The sequence below is a fragment of the Panulirus ornatus genome, chromosome 48, assembly GCF_036320965.1.
Source record: "Panulirus ornatus isolate Po-2019 chromosome 48, ASM3632096v1, whole genome shotgun sequence".
NCBI classification, from domain to species: Eukaryota; Metazoa; Arthropoda; class Malacostraca; order Decapoda; family Palinuridae; genus Panulirus; species Panulirus ornatus.
In genome coordinates this window covers 11,414,617-11,441,229 of record NC_092271.1, presented here as the reverse complement: position 1 = coordinate 11,441,229, position 26,613 = coordinate 11,414,617, and the positions used below count along the sequence as shown (strand labels likewise).

Genomic DNA, 26,613 nt, shown 5'->3' with positions numbered 1-26,613 from the left:
CCCTTTATAAGAAATGGTCCTGGTATCACCCTTGCCCCTTTATAAGAAATGGTCCTGGTATCACCCTTGCCCCTTTATAAGAAATGGTCCTGGTATCACCCTTGCCCCTTTATAAGAAATGGTCCTGGTATCACCCTTGCCCCTTTATAAGAAATGGTCCTGGTATCACCCTTGCCCCTTTATAAGAAATGGTCCTGGTATCACCCTTGCCCCTTTATAAGAAATGGTCCTGGTATCACCCTTGCCCCTTTATAAGAAATGGTCCTGGTATCACCCTTGCCCCTTTATAAGAAATGGTCCTGGTATCACCCTTGCCCCTTTATAAGAAATGGTCCTGGTATCACCCTTGCCCCTTTATAAGAAATGGTCCTGGTATCACCCTTGCCCCTTTATAAGAAATGGTCCTGGTATCACCCTTGCCCCTTTATAAGAAATGGTCCTGGTATCACCCTTGCCCCTTTATAAGAAATGGTCCTGGTATCACCCTTGCCCCTTTATAAGAAATGGTCCTGGTATCACCCTTGCCCCTTTATAAGAAATGGTCCTGGTATCACCCTTGCCCCTTTATAAGAAATGGTCCTGGTATCACCCTTGCCCCTTTATAAGAAATGGTCCTGGTATCACCCTTGCCCCTTTATAAGAAATGGTCCTGGTATCACCCTTGCCCCTTTATAAGAAATGGTCCTGGTATCACCCTTGCCCCTTTATAAGAAATGGTCCTGGTATCACCCTTGCCCCTTTATAAGAAATGGTCCTGGTATCACCCTTGCCCCTTTATAAGAAATGGTCCTGGTATCACCCTTGCCCCTTTATAAGAAATGGTCCTGGTATCACCCTTGCCCCTTTATAAGAAATGGTCCTGGTATCACCCTTGCCCCTTTATAAGAAATGGTCCTGGTATCACCCTTGCCCCTTTATAAGAAATGGTCCTGGTATCACCCTTGCCCCTTTATAAGAAATGGTCCTGGTATCACCCTTGCCCCTTTATAAGAAATGGTCCTGGTATCACCCTTGCCCCTTTATAAGAAATGGTCCTGGTATCACCCTTGCCCCTTTATAAGAAATGGTCCTGGTATCACCCTTGCCCCTTTATAAGAAATGGTCCTGGTATCACCCTTGCCCCTTTATAAGAAATGGTCCTGGTATCACCCTTGCCCCTTTATAAGAAATGGTCCTGGTATCACCCTTGCCCCTTTATAAGAAATGGTCCTGGTATCACCCTTGCCCCTTTATAAGAAATGGTCCTGGTATCACCCTTGCCCCTTTATAAGAAATGGTCCTGGTATCACCCTTGCCCCTTTATAAGAAATGGTCCTGGTATCACCCTTGCCCCTTTATAAGAAATGGTCCTGGTATCACCCTTGCCCCTTTATAAGAAATGGTCCTGGTATCACCCTTGCCCCTTTATAAGAAATGGTCCTGGTATCACCCTTGCCCCTTTATAAGAAATGGTCCTGGTATCACCCTTGCCCCTTTATAAGAAATGGTCCTGGTATCACCCTTGCCCCTTTATAAGAAATGGTCCTGGTATCACCCTTGCCCCTTTATAAGAAATGGTCCTGGTATCACCCTTGCCCCTTTATAAGAAATGGTCCTGGTATCACCCTTGCCCCTTTATAAGAAATGGTCCTGGTATCACCCTTGCCCCTTTATAAGAAATGGTCCTGGTATCACCCTTGCCCCTTTATAAGAAATGGTCCTGGTATCACCCTTGCCCCTTTATAAGAAATGGTCCTGGTATCACCCTTGCCCCTTTATAAGAAATGGTCCTGGTATCACCCTTGCCCCTTTATAAGAAATGGTCCTGGTATCACCCTTGCCCCTTTATAAGAAATGGTCCTGGTATCACCCTTGCCCCTTTATAAGAAATGGTCCTGGTATCACCCTTGCCCCTTTATAAGAAATGGTCCTGGTATCACCCTTGCCCCTTTATAAGAAATGGTCCTGGTATCACCCTTGCCCCTTTATAAGAAATGGTCCTGGTATCACCCTTGCCCCTTTATAAGAAATGGTCCTGGTATCACCCTTGCCCCTTTATAAGAAATGGTCCTGGTATCACCCTTGCCCCTTTATAAGAAATGGTCCTGGTATCACCCTTGCCCCTTTATAAGAAATGGTCCTGGTATCACCCTTGCCCCTTTATAAGAAATGGTCCTGGTATCACCCTTGCCCCTTTATAAGAAATGGTCCTGGTATCACCCTTGCCCCTTTATAAGAAATGGTCCTGGTATCACCCTTGCCCCTTTATAAGAAATGGTCCTGGTATCACCCTTGCCCCTTTATAAGAAATGGTCCTGGTATCACCCTTGCCCCTTTATAAGAAATGGTCCTGGTATCACCCTTGCCCCTTTATAAGAAATGGTCCTGGTATCACCCTTGCCCCTTTATAAGAAATGGTCCTGGTATCACCCTTGCCCCTTTCTAAGAAATGGTCCTGGTATCACCCTTGCCCCTTTATAAGAAATGGTCCTGGTATCACCCTTGCCCCTTTCACCAATGTTCCCATCTGTTTTCTTGTATATCTCACATTAATAAAGTCCTTCCAAAACATTTTCTTATTCACCTGAAGTTTGCTGATACTTCCTTACCTGAACTTTAATTTGCCCTCTTTTCAGTCCCAACACCTTATTCTTGATCTCGTGACACCTTCTTTCATACATTTCTCAATGACTTGCACTCCTTCTCTGCAAGTACAACCCATACATCTATCTTCTTTACATGACTTAACTTTGTCATCCCACCACTCACTGTCCTTTCTCATCTGCCCACCTGCTCATCTTGCATAATATCTGTCTGGTGACATTTGCAGATTAAATAATTCCAATGACTGATATCTCAAGCTTTCAATGAAGCTCATAATGAAAATTCTCAGAAGAGTCCCCCCCCAGGAAGAGGAAAGGCAGTTTTCAAAATAAAGTGAAAGCAAGAGATGCAAGAAATGATATGATGGTACTTACGTGTGCAGACTGGGAGTTCCAAGCTAGGGTGCCATTGGCCAGTGGAAGCATCACATATGTAAAATGGAGAGGGAGGATCCTTGATCATGATGTAGCCTGGCTGACACTCAGGCCGACACTTTTGCCCCCATGCCAACTTAGTACACACCCAAAGCCCGCCTACCAACTGCCCGGGCTCACTGCATTTCACACCACCAACATCCATGGCTGCTGTGTGGTTACAGCCCATCATGTTGATTTAGATGCATAGTTTAAGTAATGGTGCCATATATAGCAGCTGTGTAAATAGTTCAGGATTACAATGACTAATATATAGAATGTTTTGGAAAGAGAAAAAAGGTCTTCACTAGAGCAGATTATCCAAAATTGTTGATCTGATGAACATTTAAAATCATCTGTCATGTCAATGGTCAGAATTGTGAAGTCATCAGTAATTCATGAAGAATAAAGCTGATCTATCACAATATGGAATATATCTAAACACTCAAACATTGCCAACAATGTTTGGGGTGACTTGTGCTTTTCTAGGAAAAGGTGAAGTTTGAATACATTCTGTAACACTAAAGTGAGTCATAGCTACTATGAAAAAATGACATAAAATTGCAAAACAAGTAAACTGGCTTTATGCTATTGCTGTTATGCAGTAACTTAAAATTTACAACACTGTATCAAGATTGGAAACATATTTTAAACTGAAAAATGTAATCATTCTCATCTCACAAAGAAAAAAATGAACTGCATTAATCATTCTGCTGGAAAGATATCTCATAATAACAAATATATGCCAAACTGATCCTAAATATGACTGTTCTGACTAACTGACTGACTGGTTCCAATCTTCTGATTCACCTATATTCATATACGGTAAAATACATACTGTGTCTGTAATATACCTAATAGGGTACTTGAATATCAAAGACTGGTGAGGAATATATATATATATATATATATATATATATTTTTTTTTTTCTTGCTTTGTCGCTGTCTCCCGCGTTTGCGAGGTAGCGCAAGGAAACAGACGAAAGAAATGGCCCAACCCACCCCCATACACATGTATATACATACGTCCACACACGCAAATATACATACCTACACAGCTTTCCATGGTTTACCCCAGACGCTTCACATGCCCCGATTCAATCCACTGACAGCACGTCAACCCCGGTATACCACATCGCTCCAATTCACTCTATTCCTTGCCCTCCTTTCACCCTCCTGCATGTTCAGGCCCCGATCACACAAAATCTTTTTCACTCCATCTTTCCACCTCCAATTTGGTCTCCCTCTTCTCCTCGTTCCCTCCACCTCCGACACATATATCCTCTTGGTCAATCTTTCCTCACTCATTCTCTCCATGTGCCCAAACCATTTCAAAACACCCTCTTCTGCTCTCTCAACCAAGCTCTTTTTATTTCCACACATCTCTCTTACCCTTACGTTACTTACTCGATCAAACCACCTCACACCACACATTGTCCTCAAACATCTCATTTCCAGCACATCCACCCTCCTGCGCACAACTCTATCCATAGCCCACGCCTCGCAACCATACAACATTGTTGGAACCACTATTCCTTCAAACATACCCATTTTTGCTTTCCGAGATAATGTTCTCGACTTCCACACATTCTTCAAGGCTCCCAGAATTTTCGCCCCCTCCCCCACCCTATGATCCACTTCTGCTTCCATGGTTCCATCCGCTGCCAGATCCACTCCCAGATATCTAAAACACTTCACTTCCTCCAGTTTTTCTCCATTCAAACTCACCTCCCAATTGACTTGACCCTCAACCCTACTGTACCTAATAACCTTGCTCTTATTCACATTTACTCTTAACTTTCTTCTTTCACACACTTTACCAAACTCAGTCACCAGCTTCTGCAGTTTCTCACATGAATCAGCCACCAGCACTGTATCATCAGCGAACAACAACTGACTCACTTCCCAAGCTCTCTCATCCCCAACAGACTTCATACTTGCCCCTCTTTCCAAAACTCTTGCATTTACCTCCCTAACAACCCCATCCATAAACAAATTAAACAACCATAGAGACATCACACACACCTGCTGCAAACCTACATTCACTGAGAACCAATCACTTTCCTCTCTTCCTACACGTACACATGCCTTACATCCTCGATAAAATATATATATATATATATATATGTATGTGAGAAATACTTAGAAAAGCAAATGGATTTGTATGTAGCATTTATGGATCTGGAGAAGGCATATGATAGAGTTGATAGAGATGCTCTGTGGAAGGTATTAAGAATATATGGTGTGGGAGGCAAGTTGTTAGAAGCAGTGAAAAGTTTTTATCGAGGATGTAAGGCATGTGTACGTGTAGGAAGAGAGGAAAGTGATTGGTTCTCAGTGAATGTAGGTTTGCGGCAGGGGTGTGTGATGTCTCCATGGTTGTTTAATTTGTTTATGGATGGGGTTGTTAGGGAGGTAAAGGCAAGAGTTTTGGAAAGAGGGGCAAGTATGAAGTCTGTTGGGGATGAGAGAGCTTGGGAAGTGAGTCAGTTGTTGTTCGCTGATGATACAGCGCTGGTGGCTGATTCATGTGAGAAACTGCAGAAGCTGGTGACGGAGTTTGATAAAGTGTGTGGAAGAAGAAAGTTAAGAGTAAATGTGAATAAGAGCAAGGTTATTAGGTACAGTAGGGTTGAGGGTCAAGTAAATTGGGAGGTGAGTTTGAATGGAGAAAAACTGGAGGAAGTGAAGTGTTTTAGATATCTGGGAGTGGATCTGGCAGCGGATGGAACCATGGAAGCAGAAGTGGACCATAGGGTGGGGGAGGGGGCGAAAATTCTGGGAGCCTTGAAGAATGTGTGGAAGTCAAGAACATTATCTCGGAAAGCAAAAATGGGTATGTTTGAAGGAATAGTGGTTCCAACAATGTTGTATGGTTGCGAGGCGTGGGCTATGGATAGAGTTGTGCGCAGGAGGATGGATGTGCTGGAAATGAGATGTCTGAGGACAATGTGTGGTGTGAGGTGGTTTGATCGAGTAAGTAACGTAAGGGTGAGAGAGATGTGTGGAAATAAAAAGAGCGTGGTTGAGAGAGCAGAAGAGGGTGTTTTGAAATGGTTTGGGCATATGGAGAGAATGAGTGAGGAAAGGTTGACCAAGAGGATATATGTGTCGGAGGTGGAGGGAACGAGGAGAAGAGGGAGACCAAATTGGAGGTGGAAAGATGGAGTGAAAAAGATTTTGTGTGATCGGGGCCTGAACTTGCAGGAGGGTGAAAGGAGGGCAAGGAATAGAGTGAATTGGAGCAATGTGGTATACCGGGGTTGACGTGCTGTCAGTGGATTGAATCAAGACATGTGAAGCGTCTGGGGTAAACCATGGAAAGCTGTGTAGGTATGTATATTTGCGTGTGTGGACGTATGTATATACATGTGTATGGGGGGGGGTTGGGCCATTTCTTTCGTCTGTTTCCTTGCGCTACCTCGCAAACGCGGGAGACAGCGACAAAGTATAAAAAAAAAAAAAAAAAAAAAAAAAAAATATATATATATATTTTTTTTTTTTTTTTTTACCAAAAGAAGGAACAGAGAATTGGGCCAGGTGAGGGTATTTCCTCAAAGGCCCAGTCCTCTGTTCTTAACACTACCTCGCTAATGCGGGAAATGGCGAATAGTTTGAAAGAAAGAAAAGAAAATATATATATATATATATATATTTATATTATACTTTGTCGCTGTCTCCCACGTTTGCGAGGTAGCGCAAGGAAACAGACGAAAGAAATGGCCCAACCCCCACATACACATGTATATACATACGTCCACACACGCAAATATACATACCTACACAGCTTTCCATGGTTTACCCCAGACGCTTCACATGCCTTGATTCAATCCACTGACAGCACGTCAACCCCGGTATACAACATCGCTCCAATTCACTCTATTCCTTGCCCTCCTTTCACCCTCCTGTATGTTCAGGCCCCGATCACACAAAATCTTTTTCACTCCATCTTTCCACCTCCAATTTGGTCTCCCTCTTCTCCTCGTTCCCTCCACCTCCGACACATATATCCTCTTGGTCAATCTTTCCTCACTCATTCTCTCCATGTGCCCAAACCACTTCAAAACACCCTCTTCTGCTCTCTCAACCACGCTCTTTTTATTTCCACACATCTCTCTTACCCTTACATTACTCACTCGATCAAACCACCTCACACCACACATTGTCCTCAAACATCTCATTTCCAGCACATCCATCCTCCTGCGCACAACTCTATCCATAGCCCACGCCTCGCAACCATACAACATTGTTGGAACCACTATTCCTTCAAACATACCCATTTTTGCTTTCCGAGATGATGTTCTCGACTTCCACACATTCTTCAAGGCCCCCAGAATTTTCGCCCCCTCCCCCACCCTATGATCCACTTCTGCTTCCATGGTTCCATCCACTGCCAGATCCACTCCCAGATATCTAAAACACTTCACTTCCTCCAGTTTTTCTCCATTCAAACTCACCTCCCAATTGACTTGACCCTCAACCCTACTGTACCTAATAACCTTGCTCTTATTCACATTTACTCTTAACTTTCTTCTTCCACACACTTTACCAAACTCAGTCACCAGCTTCTGCAGTTTCTCACATGAATCAGCCACCAGCGCTGTATCATCAGCGAACAACAACTGACTCACTTCCCAAGCTCTCTCATCCCCAACAGACTTCATACTTGCCCCTCTTTCCAAAACTCTTGCATTTACCTCCCTAACGACCCCATCCATAAACAAATTAAACAACCATGGAGACATCACACACCCCTGCCGCAAACCTACATTTCAAACTATTTGCCATTTCCCGTGTTAGCAAGGTAGCGTTAAGAACAAAGGACTGGGCTTTTGAGGGAATATCCTCACCTGGCCTTCTTCTCTGTTCCTTCTTTTGGAAAATTAAAAAAAAAAACGAGAGGGGAGGATTTCCAGCCCCCCGCTCCCTCCCCTTTTAGTCGCCTTCTACGACACGCAGGGAATACGTGGGAAGTATTTTTTCTCCCCTATCCCCAGGGATAATATATATATATATATATATATACATATATATATATATATATATATATATATATATATATATATATATATATATATATATATATATTTTTTTTTTTTTGCTTTGTCGCTGTCTCCCGCGTTTGCGAGGTAGCGCAAGGAAACAGACGAAAGAAATGGCCCAGCTCACCCCCACACACATGGATATACATACGTCCACACACACAAATATACATACCTACACAGCTTTCCATGGTTTACCCCAGACGCTTCACATGCCCTGATTCAATCCACTGACAGCACGTCAACCCCGGTATACCACATCGATCCAATTCACTCTATTCCTTGCCCTCCTTTCACCCTCCTGCATGTTCAGGCCCCGAGCACACAAAATCTTTTTCACTCCATCTTTCCACCTCCAATTTGGTCTCCCACTTCTCCTCGTTCCCTCCACCTCCGACACATATATCCTCTTGGTCAATCTTTCCTCACTCATCTTTCCATGTGCCCAAACCATTTCAAAACACCCTCTTCTGCTCTCTCAACCACGCTCTTTTTATTCCCACACATCTCTCTTACCCTTACGTTACTTACTCGATCAAACCACCTCACACCACACATTGTCCTCAAACATCTCATTTCCAGCACATCCATCCTCCTGCGCACAACTCTATCTATAGCCCACGCCTCGCAACCATACAACATTGTTGGAACCACTATTCCTTCAAACATACCCATTTTTGCTTTCTGAGATAATGTTCTTGACTTCCACACATTCTTCAAGGCTCCCAGGATTTTCGCCCCCTCCCCCACTCTATGATCCACTTCCGCTTCCATGGTTCCATCCGCTGCCAGATCCACTCCCAGATATCTAAAACACTTTACTTCCTCCAGTTTTTTTCCATTCAAACTTACCTCCCAATTGACTAGACCCTCAACCCTACTGTACCTAATTACCTTGCTCTTATTCACATAAACATACATTCTTCAAAGCAAACACCTGATCCACACATCCTCTACCACTTCTAAAACCACACTGCTCTTCCCCAATCTGATGCTCTGTGCATGCCTTCACCCTCTCAATCAATACTCTCCCATATAATTTACCACGAATACTCAACAAACTTATACCTCTGTAATTTGAGCACTCACTCTTATCCCCTTTGCCTTTGTACAATGGCACTATGCAGGCATTCCACCAATCATCAGGCACCTCACCATGAATCATACATACATTAAATAACCTTACCAACCAGTCAACAATACAGTCACCCCCTTTTTTAATAAATTCCACTGCAATACCACCCAAACCTGCTGCCTTGCCGGCTTTCATCTTCCGCAAAGCTTTTACTACCTCTTCTCTGTTTAACAAATCATTTTCCCCAACCCTCTCGCTTTGCACACCACCTCAACCAAAACACCCTATATCTGCCACTCTATCATCAAACACATTCAACAACATTTCAAAATACTCACTCCATCTCCTTCTCACATCACCACTACTTGTTATCACCTCCCCATTAGACCCCTTCACTGAAGTTCCCATTTGCTCCCTTGTCTTGCGCACTTTATTTACCTTGTTCCAAAACATCTTTTTATTCTCCCTAAAATCTAATGATACTCTCTCACTCTAACTCTCATTTGCCCTCTTTTTCACCTCTTGCACCTTTCTCTTGACCTCCTGCCTCTTTTTTTTATACATGTCCCAGTCATATGCACTATTTCCCGGCAAAAATTGTCCAAATGCCTCTTTCTTCTCTTTCACTAATAATCTTACTTCTTCATCCTACCACTCACTACCCTTTCTAATCCGCCTACCTCCCACGCATCTCATGCCACAAGCATCTTTTGCGCATGCCATCACTGCTTCTCTCAATACATCCCATTTCTCCTCCACTCATCTTACGTCCTTTGCTCTCACCTTTTTCCATTCTTATCATTATCATTTTTATCATTATCATTATCATTAATTATACTTAATCAACATCTCCCACATTAGTAAGGTAGCGCAAGGAAACAGACAAGGAATGGCCCAACCCACCTACATACACATGTATATGCATAAACGCCCACACACACACATATACATACATATACATTTCAATGTATATATACATATACATACACAGATTATATACATAAATACACACGTACATAATCATACTCCCTGCCTACATCCATTCCTGTTGCCACTCTGCCACACATGAAATAGCATGATAAAAGTAATGAAGGTAAAATTTCACTTCAGTAGGAGTTCACAACATCTTATTTACCAAGTAATTTATCTGTACATGTGGCACAACATGTTTCATGTTCACATAATCTTATTGAACATGTAATTTATCTGTACATGTGGCACGACATGTTTCGTGGAGAGGATCCACCTCATCAGGTGCCAATTCTTAATAAAGTTACTGAAATCTCAACATCACACCAGAAGTACATGTCCAGCATCGACAAACACAGACAACACACTGACCTGACCAACAGCGACCATTAAAAGTGAGAGTAATGAAGGGAAGTTGACCTGGGTAGCTAGGTGTGTTTTGTACCACTTCTTTCATATTTTTGCTCTTTGTCATTCCCTAATAATGATTTGGTTATAACAAGATGGGCTTTAAAGTTGCCTGAAGACAAACTAAAACTCTTAGCATTAGCAATTAAGGCATATTCAATGATGTTATGGGTGGCATAATCACCAAAAAGGTATAGAATAACTGAGTTTTTAAGGTCTACAGGGTGGTCATTTTCATGACAGTGTTTAGCAATCACAGTTTTGTGGTCATCCCTGCATACTGCATAATTGTGCCAATAACATCTCTCTATCAAAGTTTTCCCAGTCAGGCCAATGTTAAGATCAAACATGCTAAATTACTATATAAAAATGAGGTTGAGAAATTATTTTGCTCTAACAATCCCAAAAATGCTTGGATTGGGCTGAAACAGTTGTGTGGCTATCAAACAAAAAGTTCTTTACCTGACCCAGAGGACACAGCTGAGTGTGTGAAAGAACTTAATCTTTTTTATGCCAGGTTTGATGATAAGGATTTTATCGAAGGAATGTTCTGATGTCTTATCTATCAAGAATAGTGTAAAGGATCTCCCAACTGCAATTTCTCTAGAGGATATACTGCTATCTTTAAAAAAGGTGAAAGTTGATAAGGCAAGTGGTTCTGATTATCAATGTGCCAAAATATCAAAATCTTGCTCTGTTCAATTGTATATGCCTTTTCATATTCTATTTCAAGCTTCTCTTAACCAATGTAAAGTTCCTGATTTTGGAAAGCATTAGAAATTATACCTGTATCTAAGATTCCATTACCTGTTCTTATGAATGACCTAAGGCCTGTGGCTCTCACACCAGTTGTGATGAAAAGCTTCAAAGTCATTGTTAAAAAACTGTCTATGTAAATATGGAGATTACAGTAGATATACTATGCAGTTTGCATAACGTTATTACATCATATTACACATCTTGACATGCATATAACTTATAAAAGAGTTCTCTCTACTGATTTCAGTAGTGCATTCAATGCCATACAATTACTTATAGGTAAAAGAAATCACATTCTTTGAAGGTAAATAGCATCCTCATTTCTTGGATATATATAGTCACCTAACAAATGCACCACAATTTGTAAAATTTAAAAGTGTTCAATCTAATACCAATTTTTATGAACACTGCTGCTCCACTGGGATGTGTTTTATCACCTTTACTATTTACTATATATACAAATAATTGCACTAATAACTATGGAACCTGTTCTGTTAGTAAGTATGCTGATGACACAGTGATTATTGGGAAATAATGTGTGTATATATATATATATATATGTACATTGAGATGTATGGGTATGTATATTTGTGTGTGTGGACGTGTATGTATATACATGTGTATGGGGGTGGGTTGGGCCATTCCTTTCGTCTGTTTCCTTGCGTTACCTCGCAAATGCGGGAGACAGCGACAAAGCAAAATAAATAAATAAATAAATATTATTATCATCATTATCATTATTATTATTATTATCATTATACATAATTGTTGTTTCCCGCATCAGCAAAGTAGTGCCAGGAAACAGATGAAGAATGGCCCATCCACTCATATACACCTATATGTACAAAAATGCCCACATACGCCCATGTACATATATACACTTTTTTTTTTTCATACATTCGCCATTTCCCGCGTTAGCGAGGTAGCGTTAAGAACAGAGGACTGGGTCTTTGAGGGAATATCCTCACCTGGCCCCCTTCTCTGTTCCTTCTTTTGGAAAATTAAAAAAAAACGAGAGGGGAGGATTTCCAGCCACCCGCTCCCTCCCCTTTTTAGTCGCCTTCTACGACACGCAGGGAATACGTGGGAAGTATTCTTTCTCCCCTATCCCCTAGATATACAGAAACATACACAGACATTACATACATACACGTGTACGTATTCATACATGCTTGCCTTCACCCATTCCTGTTGCTACCCGCCCCACAGGAAAACAGCATGGCTAACCCCTGCTTCAGCGAGGTAGCACCAAGAATACAGACAAAAAGGCCACATTCATTCATACTTAGTCTCTAACTTAGGAAAATTGTAAAAATAGCTAGTAAACTGGGTGCTAATATAACTGCACTTAATGTATTATATTCATTATATGTTTTAGATTTAACTTATAGAATTATGATTGATTATCACCATCTTCTGAATTATAACCATGTGCTTTTAAGATCAGGCAAAAGATTATGTTTACCATTGCAAACAACATGCAGACATAAGAATTCATTTGTACTAGTATTTAACTCTACAATCAAAAAAACTCAAAAAGATAATTATTCATTGTTTGTGACAGTACTGATATTAGTGTCAGAATGATAATGACATTGAACCAAATCTATTGTCTTTGAATGGATATATATACTTTTAACTACTGCACTTTTACATTACCATTTTTTTATCTTGTGTATGATGAGACTGAATGTTTATCATAATATGGTTCTGGATATACAAAAAGTTCAATCTTCATAATGTACTACAAAGTGATTGAATAAAGTATCAATCATTATTATTATCATCAATATTATTATTATCACCTCACTAATGCGGGAAATGGCGAATAGTTTGAAAAAAAAAAAAAAAAATTATCATTATTATTATTATTATTATCATTATTACTATCACAATTATCATTATTATTATCATTATTATTATCATTATTATCATTATTATTATTATTATTATTATTATCATTACTATTATCATTATTATTATCATTATCATTATCATTATCATTATTATCATTACTTGCCTTACATTTGACAGTGTAAACACTCCCAACTATTGAATGATTTGGTCTACTTTTTATTAAGGTCTTATTGATAGTGTTATTGCACTGGAAAGCAACATTATGAGCACTGTTTTTTGGTACGCGTCTTAGGTTAGATAAGCTGGGAAAATAGGTCAGCACTAAACATTTAGACCAATTCTCATTTGTCACATTTTTGTGACTAGATGCATAAAATGTCTTCCTAGCTTTCCAGTAAGCTAGCAAGTTTAGTGCTGCTCTATTCTCTCAACTTAGCTAATCTAAGATATGTACTAAAAAAAGTGCTGGTAATATTGCCTTCCACTACAAAAACACTATCAGTAAGACCATAATAAGCCAAATTATGCAACAATTGGGAGTGTTTACACTGTCAAGTGTAAGGCATGTAAAGATATATACATTGGCCAGACCTGGAAAACTGTAACAAAGATGTTATTGGCACAATCATGCAGTATGCAGGGATGACCATGAAAATGCGATCACTGAATAATGTTATGAAAATGACCACCCTGCAGCACTTAAAAAACCTAGTCATTCTATATCCATTTCCTGATTATGCCATCCGCATCATCACTGAATCTGTCTTAACTACTAATACTAAGAATTTCAAATTGTCCCCAGGAAAATTTAAAGCCTATCTTATCATTAACCAAATCATTATGAGAGAATTGACAAAAAGCGAAAATATTAAAAAAGTGGACTAAGACACACCTAGCTTCCTAGGTCAACACCAGCCATGTAACATCCCTTAATTACTCTCCCTCTTAACAGTTATTGTTGGTTAGGTCAGTGTGATGTCTATGTCTGTAGATGCTAGTCATGTGCTTCTGGTGTGATGTTGAGATTTAAATAACTTTATTAAGAAATGGCACCTAATGAGATGGATTATCTCCATGAAACATGTGCCACATGCATAGATGAATTACATTAAATAAACTTAGATGAATTCCTACTGAAGTGCAATTTCACATTCATATATATATATATATATATATATATATTTTTCTATTTTTTTATTATTTTGCTTTGTCGCTGTCTCCCGCGTTAGCGAGGTAGCGCAAGGAAACAGACGAAAGAATAGCCCAACCCACCCACATACACATGTATATACATACACGTCCACACACGCAAATATACATACCTATACATCTCAATGTATACATATATATACACACACAGACATATACATATATACACACGTACATAATTTATACTGTCTGCCTTTGTTTATTCCTAATCGCCACCTCGCCATACATGTAATAACAACCCCCTCCCTCCTCATGTGTGCAAAGTAGCGCTAGCAAAAGACAACAAAGGCAACATTTGTTCACACTCATTCTCTAGCTGTCATGTAATAATGCACCGAAACCACAGTTCCCTTTCCACATCCAGGCCCCACAGAACTTTCCATGGTTTACCCCTGACGCTTCACATGCCCTGGTTCAACACACTGACAGCAAGTCGACCCTGGTATACCACATCGTTCCAATTCACTCTATTCCTTGCCCTCCTCTAACCCTCCTGCATGTTCAGGCCCCGATCACACAAAATCTTTTTCACTCCATCTTTCCATCTCCAATTTGGTCTCCCACTTCTCCTCGTTCCCTCCACCTCTGACACATATATCCTCTTGGTCAATCTTTCTTCACTCATTCTCTCCATGTGCCCAAACCATTTCAAAACACCCTCTTCTGCTCTCTCAACCACGCTCTTTTTATTTCCACACATCTCTCTTACCCTTATGTTACTTACTCGATCAAACCACCTCACACCACACATTGTCCTCAAACATCTCATTTCCAGCACATCCATCCTCCTGCGCACAACTCTATCCATAGCCCACGCCTCACACCATACAACACTGTTGGAACAACTATTCCTTCAAACATACCCATTTTTGCTTTCCGAGATAATGTTCTCGACTTCCACACATTCTTCAAGGCTCCCAGAATTTTCGCCCCCTCCCCCACCCTATGATCCACTTCCACTTCCATGGTTCCATCCGCTAGCAGATCCACTCCCAGATATCTAAAACACTTTACTTCCTCCAGTTTTTCTCCAATCAAACTTACCTCCCAATTGACTTGACCCTCAACCCTACTGTACCTAATAACCTTGCTCTTATTCACATTTACTCTTAACTTTCTTCTTTCACACACTTTACCAAACTCAGTCACCAGCTTCTGCAGTTTCTCACATGAATCAGCCACCAGTGCTGTATCATCAGCGAACAACAACTGACTCACTTCCCAAGCTCTCTCATCCCCAACCGACTTCATACTTGCCCCTCTTTCCAAAACTCTTGCATTCACCTCCCTAACAACCCCATCCATAAACAAATTAAACAACCATGGAGACATCACACACCCCTGCCGCAAACCTACATTCACTGAGAACCAATCACTTTCCTCTCTTCCTACACATACACATGCCTTACATCCTCGATAAAAACTTTTCACTGCTTCTAACAATTTGCCTCCCACACCATATATTTTTAATACCTTCCACAGAGCATATATATATTTTTTTTTTTGCCTTGTCGCTGTCTCCCACGTTTGCAAGGTAGCGCAAGGAAACAGACGAAAGAAATGGCCCAACCCACCCCCATACACATGCCTTGATTCAATCCACTGACAGCACGTCAACCCCGGTATACCACATCGCTCCAATTCACTCTATTCTTTGCCCTCCTTTCACCCTCCTGCATGTTCAGGCCCCGATCACACAAAATCTTTTTCACTCCATCTTTCCACCTCCAATTTGGTCTCCCTCTTCTCCTCGTTCCCTCCACCTCCGACACATATATCCTCTTGGTCAATCTTTCCTCACTCATTCTCTCCATGTGACCAAACCATTTCAAAACACCCTCTTCTGCTCTCTCAACCACGCTCTTTTTATTTCCACACATCTCTCTTACCCTTACGTTACTTACTCGATCAAACCACCTCACACCACACATTGTCATCAAACATCTCATTTCCAGCACATCCATCCTCCTGCACACAACTCTATCCATAGTCCACGCCTCGCAACCATACAACATTGTTGGAACCACTATTCCTTCAAACATACCCATTTTTGTTTTCCGAGATAATGTTCTCGACTTCCACACATTCTTCAAGGCTCCCAGAATTTTCGCCCCCTCCCCCACCCTATGATCCACTTCCGCTTCCATGGTTCCGTATATATATATATCTTTTTTTTTTTTTTTTTTTTTTATACTTTGTCGCTGTCTCCCACGTTTGCGAGGTAGCGCAAGGTATATATATATATATATATATATATATATATATATATATATATATATATATATATATATTTATTTATTTATTTTGCTTTGTCGCTGTCTCACGCGTTTGCGAGGTAGCGCAAGGAAACAGACAAAACAAATGGCCCAACCCACCCCCATACACATGTATATACATACACGTTCACACACGCAAATATACATACCTATACATCTCAATGTACACATATATATACACACACAGACACACATATATACACATGCACCCAATTCACACTGTTTGCTTTTATTCATTCCCATCGCCACCTCGCCACACATGGAATACCATCCCCCTCCCCCCTCATGTGTGCGAGGTAGCGCTAGGAAAAGACAACAAATGCCCCATTTGTTCATACAGTCTCTAGCTGTCCTGCCATAATGCCTGAAACCACAGCTCCCTTTCCACATCCAGGCCCCACACAACTTTCCATGGTTTACCCCAGACGCTTCACAGGCCCTGATTCAATCCATTGACAGCACATCAAACCCGGTATACCACATCGATCAAATTCACTCTATTCCTTGTCCGCCTTTCACCCTCCTGCATGTTCAGGACCCGATCACTCAAAATCTTTTTCACTCCATCTTTCCAACTCCAATTTGGTCTCCCACTTCTCCTCGTTCCCTCCACCTCCGACACATATATCCCCTTGGTCAATCTTTCCTCACTCATTCTCTCCATGTGCCCAAACCATTTCAAACCACCCTCTTCTGCTCTCTCAACCACGCTCTTTTTATTTCCACACATCTCTCTTACCCTTACATTACTTACTCGATCAAACCACCTCACACCACACATTGTCCTCAAACATCTCATTTCCAGCACATCCACCCTCCTGCGCACAACTCTATCCATAGCCCACGCCTCGCAACCATAAAACATTGTTGGAACCACTATTCCTTCAAACATACCCATTTTTGCTTTCCGAGATAATGTTCTCGACTTCCAAACATTCTTCAAGGCTCCCAGGATTTTCGCCCCCTCCCCCACCCTATGATTCATATATATATATATATATATATATATATATATATATATATATATATATATATATATATATATATATATATATATATATATATTTATCTATTTATTTATTTTTTTTTTTTATACTATTCGCTATTTCCCGCGATATATATATATATATATATATATATATATATATATATATATATATATATATATATATATATATATATATAAATATATATATATATATATATATCCCATTTGCCTTTGTACAATGGCACTATGCAAGCTTTCCGCCAATCCTCAGGCACCTCACCATGAGTCATACATACATTAAATAACCTTACCAACCAGTCAAAAATACAGTCACCCCCTTTTTTAATAGATTCCACTGCAATACCTTCCAAAGCTGCTGCCTTGCCGGCTTTCATCTTCCGCAAAGCTTTTCCTACCTCTTCTTTGTTTACCAAATCATCTTCCCTAACTCTCTCACTTTGCACACCACCTCGACCAAAACACCCTATATCTGCCACTCTATCATCAAACACATTCAACAAACCTTCAAAATACTCAGTCCATCTCCTTCTCACATCACCACTACTTGTTCTCACCTCCCCATTAGACCCCTTCAGTGAAGTTCCCATTTGCTCTCTTGTCTTACGCACTTTATTTACCTCCTTCCAGAACATCTTTTTATTCTCCCTAAAATCTAATGATAGTCTTTCACCCCAACTCTCATTTGCCCTCTTTTTCACCTTTTGCACATTTCTCTTGACCTCCTGCCTCTTTCTTTTATACATCTCCCACTCATTTGCATTTTTTTCCTGCAAAAATCGTCCAAATGCCTCTCTCTTCTCTTTCACAAATAATCTTACTTCTTCATCCCACCACTCACTACCCTTTCTAATCAACCCACCTCCCACGCTTCTCATGCCACAAGCATCTTTTGCGCATGCCATCACTGCTTCCCTAAATGCATCCCATTCCTCCCCCACTCCCCTTACCTCCTTTCTTCTCACCTTTTGCCATTCCGTACTCAGTCTCTCCTGGTATTTCCTCACACAAGTCTCCTTCCCAAGCGCACTTACTCTCACCACTCTAGTCACCCCAACATTCTCTCTTCTTTTCTGAAAACCTCTACAAATCTTCACCTTCGCCTCCACAAGATAATGATCAGACATCCCTCCAGTTGCACTCTCAGCACATTAACATCTAAAAGTCTCTCTTTCGCGTGCCTATCAATTATCATGTAATCCAAGAACACTCTCTGGCCATCTCCCCTACTTACATACGTATACTTATGCATATCTCGCTTTTTAAACCAGGTATTCCTAATCACCAGTCCTTTTTCAGCACATAAATCTACAAGCTCTTCACCATTTCCATTTACAACACTGAAAACACCATGTATACCAATTATTCCCTCAACTGCCACATTACTCACCTTTGCATTCAAATCACCCAACACTATAACCATTGTCTCGTGCATCAAAACCAGTAACACACTCATTCAGCTGCTCCCAAAACACTTGCCTCTCATGATCTTTCTTCTCATGCCCAGGTGCATACGCACCCATCTCTCTCCATCAACTTTCAGTTTTACCCATATAAATCTAGAATTTACTTTTTTACACTCTATCACATACTCCCACAACTCCTGTTTCAGTAGTGCTACTCCTTCCCTTGCTCTTGTCCTCTCACTAACCCCTGACTTTACTCCCAAGACATTCCTAAACCACTCTTCCCCTTTACCCTTGAGCTTCGTTTCACTCACAGCCAAAACATCCAGGTTCCTTTCCTCAAACATACTACTTATCTCTCCTTTTTTCTCATCTTGGTTATATCCACACACATTTAGACACCCAAATCTGAGCCTTCGAGGAGGATGAGCACTCCCCGCGTGACTCCATCTTCTGTTTCCCCTTTTAGAATGTCAAAATACAAGAGGGGAGGGTTTCTGGCCCCCCGCTCCCATCCCCTTTAGTCGCCTTCTACGTCACGTGCGGAATGCGTAGGAAGTATTCTTTCTCCCCTATCCCAAGGGATAATATATATATATATATATATATATATATATATATATATATATATATATATATATATATATATATATATATATATATGTGTGTGTGTGTGTGTGTGTTTGATGATAGAGTGGCAGATATAGGGTGTTTTGGTCGAGGTGGTGTGCAAAGTGAGAGAGTTAGGGAAAATGATTTGGTAAACAGAGAAGAGGTAGTAAAAGCTTTGCGGAAGATGAAAGCCAGCAAGGCAGCAGGTTTGGATGGTACTGCAGTGGAATTTATTAAAAAAGGGGCGACTGTATTATTGACTGGTTGGTAAGGTTATTTAATGTATGTATGACACATGGTGAGGTGCCTGAGGATTGGCGGAATGCGTGCATAGTGCCATTGTACAAAGGCTAAGGGGATAAGAGTGAGTGCTCAAATTACAGAGCTATAAGTTTGTTGAGTATTCCTGGTAAATTATATGGGAGGGTATTGATTGAGAGGGTGAAGGCATGTACAGAGCATCAGATTGGGGATGACCAGTGTGGTTTCAGAAGTGGTAGAGGATGTGTGGATCAGGTGTTTGCTTTGAAGAATGTATGTGAGAAATACTTAGAAAAGCAAATGGATTTGTATGTAGCATTTATGGATCTGGAGAAGGCATATGATAGAGTTGATAGAGATGCTCTGTGGAAGGTATTAAGAATATATGGTGTGGGACGCAAGTTGTGAGAAGCAGTGAAAAGTTTTTATCGAGGATGTAAGGCATGTGTACGTGTAGGAAGAGAGGAAAGTGATTGGTTCTCAGTGAATGTAGGTTTGCGGCAGGGGTGTGTGATGTCTCCATGGTTGCTTAATTTGTTTATGGATGGGGTTGTTAGGGAGGTGAATGCAAGAGTTTTGGAAAGAGGGGCAAGTATGAAGTCTGTTGCGGATGAGAGAGCTTGGGAAGTGAGTCAGTTGTTGTTCGCTGATGATACAGTGTTGGTGGCTGATTCATGTGAGAAACTGCAGAAGCTGTTGACTGAGTTTGGTAAAGTGTGTGAAAGAAGAAAGTTAAGAGTAAAATGTGAATAAGAGCAAGGTTATTAGGTACAGTAGGGTTGAGGGTCAAGTCAATTGGGAGGTAAGTTTGAATGGAGAAAAACTGGAGGAAGTAAAGTGTTTTAGATATCTGGGAGTGGATCTGGCAGCGGATGGAACCATGGAAGTGGAAGTGGATCATAGGGTGGGGGAGGGGGCGAAAATCCTGGGAGCCTTGAAGAATGTGTGGAAGTCGAGAACATTATCTCGGAAAACAAAAATGGGTATGTTTGAAGGAATAGTGGTCCTAAAAATGTTGTATGGTTGCGAGGCGTGGGCTATGGATAGAGTTGTGCGCAGGAGGATGGATGTGCTGGAAATGAGATGTTTGAGGACAATGTGCGGTGTGAGGTGGTTTGATCGAGTAAGTAACGTAAGGGTAAGAGAGATGTGTGGAAATAAAAAGAGCGTGGTTGAGAGAGCAGAAGAGGGTGTTTTGAAATGGTTTGGGCACATGGAAAGAATGAGTGAGGAAAGATTGACCAAGAGGATATATGTGTCGGAGGTGGAGGGAACGAGGAGAAGTGGGAGACCAAATTGGAGGTGGAAAGATGGAGTGGAAAAAGATTTTGTGTGATCGGGGCCTGAACATGCAGGAGGGTGAAAGGAGGGCAAGGAATAGAGTGAATTGGATCGATGTGGTATACCGGGGTTGACGTGCTGTCAGTGGATTGAATCAGGGCATGTGAAGCGTCTGGGGTAAACCATGGAAAGCTGTGTAGGTATGTATATTTGCGTGTGTGGACGTATGTATATACATGTGTATGGGGGTGGGTTGGGCCATTTCTTTTTGTCTGTTTCCTTGCGCTACCTCGCAAACGCGGGAGACAGCATTAAAGAAAAAAAAAAATATATATATATATATATATATATATATATATATATATATATATATATATATATATATATATATATATATATATATATACATAACAAGTAGTGGTGATGTGAGAAGGAGATGGAGTGAGTATTTTGAAGGTTTGTTGAATGTGTTTGATGACAGATTGGCAGATATAGGGTGTTTTGGTCAAGGTGGTGTGCAAAGTGAGAGAGTTAGGGAAAATGATTTGGTAAACAGAGGAGAAGATGCAGAAGATGAAAGCAGGCAAGGCAGCAGGTTTGGATGGTATTGCAGTGGAATTCATTAAAAAAGGGGGTGACTGTATTGTTGACTGGTTGATAAGATTATTTAAGATATGTATTATTCATGGTGAGGTGCCTGAGGATTGGCAGAATGCGTGCATAGTGCCATTGCATAAAGGCAAAGGATAAGAGTGAGTGCTCAAATTACAGGGGTATAAGTTTGTTGAGTATTCCTGGTAAATTATATGGGAGGGTATTGATTGAGAGGGTGAAGGCATGTGTGGATTGGGGATGAGCAGTGTGGTTTCAGAAGTGGTAGAGGATGTGTGGATCAGGTGTTTGCTTTGAAGAAAGTATGTGAAAAATACTTAGAAAAGCAAATGGATTTGTATGTGGCATTTATGGATCTGGAGAAGGCATATGATAGAGTTGACAGAGATGCTCTGTGGAAGGTATTAAGAATATATGGTGTGGGAGGCAAGTTGTTAAAGCAGTGAAAAGTTTTTATTGAGGAAGTAAGGCATGTGTACGTGTAGGAAGAGAGGAAAGTGATTGGTTCTCAGTAAATGTAGGTTTGTGGCAGGGGTGTGTGATGTCTCCATGGTTGTTTAATTTGTTTATGGATGGGGTTCTTAGGGAGGTGAATTCAAGAGTTTTGGAAAGAGGGGCAAGCATGAAGTCTGTTGGGGATGAGAGAGCTTGGGAAATGAGTCAGTTGTTGGTCGCTGATGATACAGCGCTGGTGGCTGATTCATGTGAGAAACTGCAGAAGCTGGTGACTGAGTTTGGTAAAGTGTGTGAAAGAAGAAAGTTAAGAGTAAATGGGAATAAGAGCAAGGTTATTAGGTACAGTAGGGTTGAGGGTCAAGTCAATTGGGAGGTAAGTTCGAATGGAGAAAAACTGGAGGAAGTAAAGTGTTTTAGATATCTGGGAGTGGATCTGGCAGCAGATGGAACCATGGAAGCAGAAGTGAATCATAGGGTGGGGGAGGGGGCGAAAATCCTGGGAGCCTTGAAGAATGTTTGGAAGTCGAGAACATTATCTCGGAAAGCAAAAATGGGTATGTTTGAAAGAATAGTGGTTCCAACAATGTTGTATGGTTGCGAGGCGTGGGCTATGGATAGAGTTGTGCACAGGAGGATGGATGTGCTGGAAATGAGATGTTTGAGGACAATGTGTGGTGTGAGGTGGTTTGATCGAGTAAGTAACGTAAGGGTAAGAGAGATGTGTGAAAATAAAAAGAGCATGGTTGAGAAAGCAGAAGAGGGTGTTTTGAAATGGTTTGGGCACATGGAGAGAATGAGTGAGGAAAGATTGACCAAGAGGATATATGTGTCGGAGGTGGAGGGAACGAGGAGAAGTGGGAGACCAAATTGGAGGTGGAAAGATGGAGTGGAAAAAGATTTTGTGTGATCGGGGCCTGAACATGCAGGAGGGTGAAAGGAGGGCAAGGAATAGAGTGAATTGGACCGGGGTTGACGTGCTGTCAGTGGATTGAATCAGGGCATATGAAGCGTCTGGGGTAAACCATGGAAAGCTGTGTAGGTATGTATATTTGCGTGTGTGGACATATGTATATACATGTGTATGGGGGTGGGTTGGGCCATTTCTTTTTGTCTGTTTCCTTGCGCTACCTCGCAAACGCGGGAGACAGCGACAAAGTATATAAAAAAAAAAGAAAATATATATATATATATATATATATATATATATATATATATATATATATATATATATACATAACAAGTAATGGTGATGTGAGAAGGAGATGGAGTGAGTATTTTGAAGGTTTGTTGAATGTGTTTGATGACAGATTGGCAGATATAGGGTGTTTTGGTCAAGGTGGTGTGCAAAGTGAGAGAGTTAGGGAAAATGATTTGGTAAACAGAGGAGAAGATGCAGAAGATGAAAGCAGGCAAGGCAGCAGGTTTGGATGGTATTGCAGTGGAATTCATTAAAAAAGGGGGTGACTGTATTGTTGACTGGTTGATAAGATTATTTAAGATATGTATTATTCATGGTGAGGTGCCTGAGGATTGGCAGAATGCATGCATAGTGCCATTGTATAAAGGCAAAGGATAAGAGTGAGTGCTCAAATTACAGGGGTATAAGTTTGTTGAGTATCCCTGGTAAATTATATGGGAGGGTATTGATTGAGAGGGTGAAGGTATGTGTGGATTGGGGATGAGCAGTGTGGTTTCAGAAGTGGTAGAGGATGTGTGGATCAGGTGTTTGCTTTGAAGAAAGTATGTGAGAAATACTTAGAAAAGCAAATGGATTTGTATGTGGCATTTATGGATCTGGAGAAGGCATATGATAGAGTTGATAGAGATGCTCTGTGGAAGGTACTAAGAATATATGGTGTGGGAAGCAAGTTGTTAAAGCAGTGAAAAGTTTTTATTGAGGAAGTAAGGCATGTGTACGTTTAGGAAGAGAGGAAAGTGATTGGTTCTCAGTGAATGTAGGTTTGCGGCAGGGGTGTGTGATGTCTCCATGGTTCTTTAATTTGTTTATGGATGGGGTTCTTAGGGAGGTGAATTCAAGAGTTTTGGAAAGAGGGGCAAGTATGAAGTCTGTTGGGGATAAGAGAGCTTGGGAAATGAGTCAGTTGTTGTTCGCTGATGATACAGCGCTGGTGGCTAATTCATGTGAGAAACTACAGAAGCTGGTGACTGAGTTTGGTAAAGTGTGTGAAAGAAGAAAGTTAAGAGTAAATGGGAATAAGAGCAAGGTTATTAGGTACAGTAGGGTTGAGGGTCAAGTCAATTGGGAGGTAAGTTCGAATGGAGAAAAACTGGAGGAAGTAAAGTGTTTTAGATATCTGGGAATGGATCTGGCAGCGGATGGAACCATGGAAGCAGAAGTGAATCATAGGGTGGGGGAGGGGGCGAAAACCCTGGGAGCCTTGAAGAATGTTTGGAAGTCGAGAACATTATCTCGGAAAGCAAAAATGGGTATGTTTGAAGAAATAGTGGTTCCAACAATGTTGTATGGTTGCGAGGCGTGGGCTATGGATAGAGTTGTGCGCAGGAGGATGGATGTGCTGGAAATGAGATGTTTGAGGACAATATGTGGTGTGAGGTGGTTTGATCGAGTAAGTAACGTAAGGGTAAGAGAGATGTGTGAAAATAAAAAGAGCAAGGTTGAGAAAGCAGAAGAGAGTGTTTTGAAATGGTTTGGGCACATGGAGAGAATGAGTGAGGAAAGATTGACCAAGAGGATATATGTGTCGGAGGTGGAGGGAACGAGGAGAAGTGGGAGACCAAATTGGAGGTGGAAAGATGGAGTGAAAAAGATTTTGTATGATCGGGGCCTGAACATGCAGGAGGGTGAAAGGAGGGCTAGGAATAGAGTGAATTGGATCGATGTGGTATACCGGGGTTGACGTGCTGTCAGTGGATTGAATCAGGGCATGTGAAGCGTCTGGGGTAAACCATGGAAAGCTGTGTAGGTATGTATATTTGCGTGTGTGGACGTATGTATATACATGTGTATGGGGGTGGGTTGGGCCATTTCTTTCGTCTGTTTCCTTGCGCTACCTCGCAAACGCGGGAGACAGGCCCAGTCCTCTGTTCTTAACGCTACCTCGCTATCGCGGGAAATGGCGAATAGTATGAAAAAAAAAAAAATATATATATATATATATAGATATATATATATATATATATATATGTATATATATATATATATATATATATATATATATATATATATATATACATATATATATAGTCTAAATGTGTGTGGATGTAACCAAGATGAGAAAAAACGAGAGATAGGTATTATGTTTGAGGAAAGGAACCTGGATGTTTTGGCTGTGAGTGAAACAAAGCTGAAGGGTAAAGGGGAAGAGTGGTTTGGGAATGTCTTGGGAGTAAAGTCAGAGGTTAGTGAGAGGACTAGAGCAAGGGAAGGAGTAGCACTACTCCTGAAACAGGAGTGGTGGAAGTATGTGATAGAGAGTAAGAAAGTAAACTCTAGATTGATTTGGGTAAAACTGAAAGTTGATGGAGAGAGATGGGTGATTATTGGTGCATATGCACCTGGGCATGAGAAGAAAGATCATGAGAGGCAAATGTTTTGGGAGCAGCTGAATGAATGTGTTAGTAGTTTTGAGTCACGAGACCGGGTTATAGTGATGGGTGATTTGAATGCAAAGGTGAGTAATGTGGCAGTTGAGGGAATAATTGGCATACATGGGGTATTCAGTGTTGTAAATGGAAATATTGAAGAGCTAGTAGATTTATGTGCTGAAAAAGGACTGGTGATTGGGAATACCTGGTTTAAAAAGATACATATACATAAGTATACGTATGTAAGTAGGAGAGATGGCCAGAGAGCGTTACTGGATTACGTGTTAATTGATAGGCGTGCGAAAGAGAGACTTTTGGATGTTAATGTGCTGAGAGGTGCAACTGGAGGGATGTCTGATCATTATCTTGTGGAGGCGAAGGTGAAGATTTGTAGAGGTTTTCAGAAAAGAAGGGAAAATGTTGGGGTGAAGAGAGTGGTGACAGTAAGTGAGCTTGGGCAGGAGACTTATGTGAGGAAGTACCAGGAGAGACTGAGTACAGAATGGAAAAAGGTGAGAAGAAAGGAGGTAAGGGGAGTGGAGGAGGAATGGGATGTAATTAGGGAAGCAGTGATGGCTTGTACAAAAGATGCTTGTGGCATGAGAAGCGTGGGAGGTGGGTTGATTAGAAAGGGTAGTGAATGATGGGATGAAGAAGTAAGATTATTAGTGAAAGAGAAGAGAGAGGCATTTGGACAATTTTTGCAGGTAAACAATGCAAATGAGCGGGAGATGTATAAAAGAAAGAGGCAGGAGGTCAAGAGAAAGGTGCAAGAGGTGAAAAAGAGGGCAAATGAGAGTTGGGGTGAGAGAGTATCATTC

General features: G+C 41.1%; 1 protein-coding gene across 8 annotated transcripts in view; it reads right to left on the bottom strand.

Moving 5' to 3' along the window:
* Nucleotides 1-2,580: 2,580 nt before the first annotated feature.
* LOC139764080 (uncharacterized) overlaps nucleotides 2,581-26,613 on the bottom strand; it is a 671,778-nt gene continuing 647,745 nt past the window's right edge. For 6 of the 8 annotated variants that reach the window (XM_071690559.1, XM_071690560.1, XM_071690558.1 and 3 more), the window contains one exon: nucleotides 2,581-3,167. In XM_071690559.1, coding sequence (XP_071546660.1) covers nucleotides 2,869-3,167 — 299 coding nt within the window. In that variant the 3' untranslated portion in view covers nucleotides 2,581-2,868. The remainder of the gene's footprint in view (nucleotides 3,168-26,613) is intronic. The other 2 variants (XM_071690561.1, XM_071690564.1) reach the window with 2 other exon arrangements.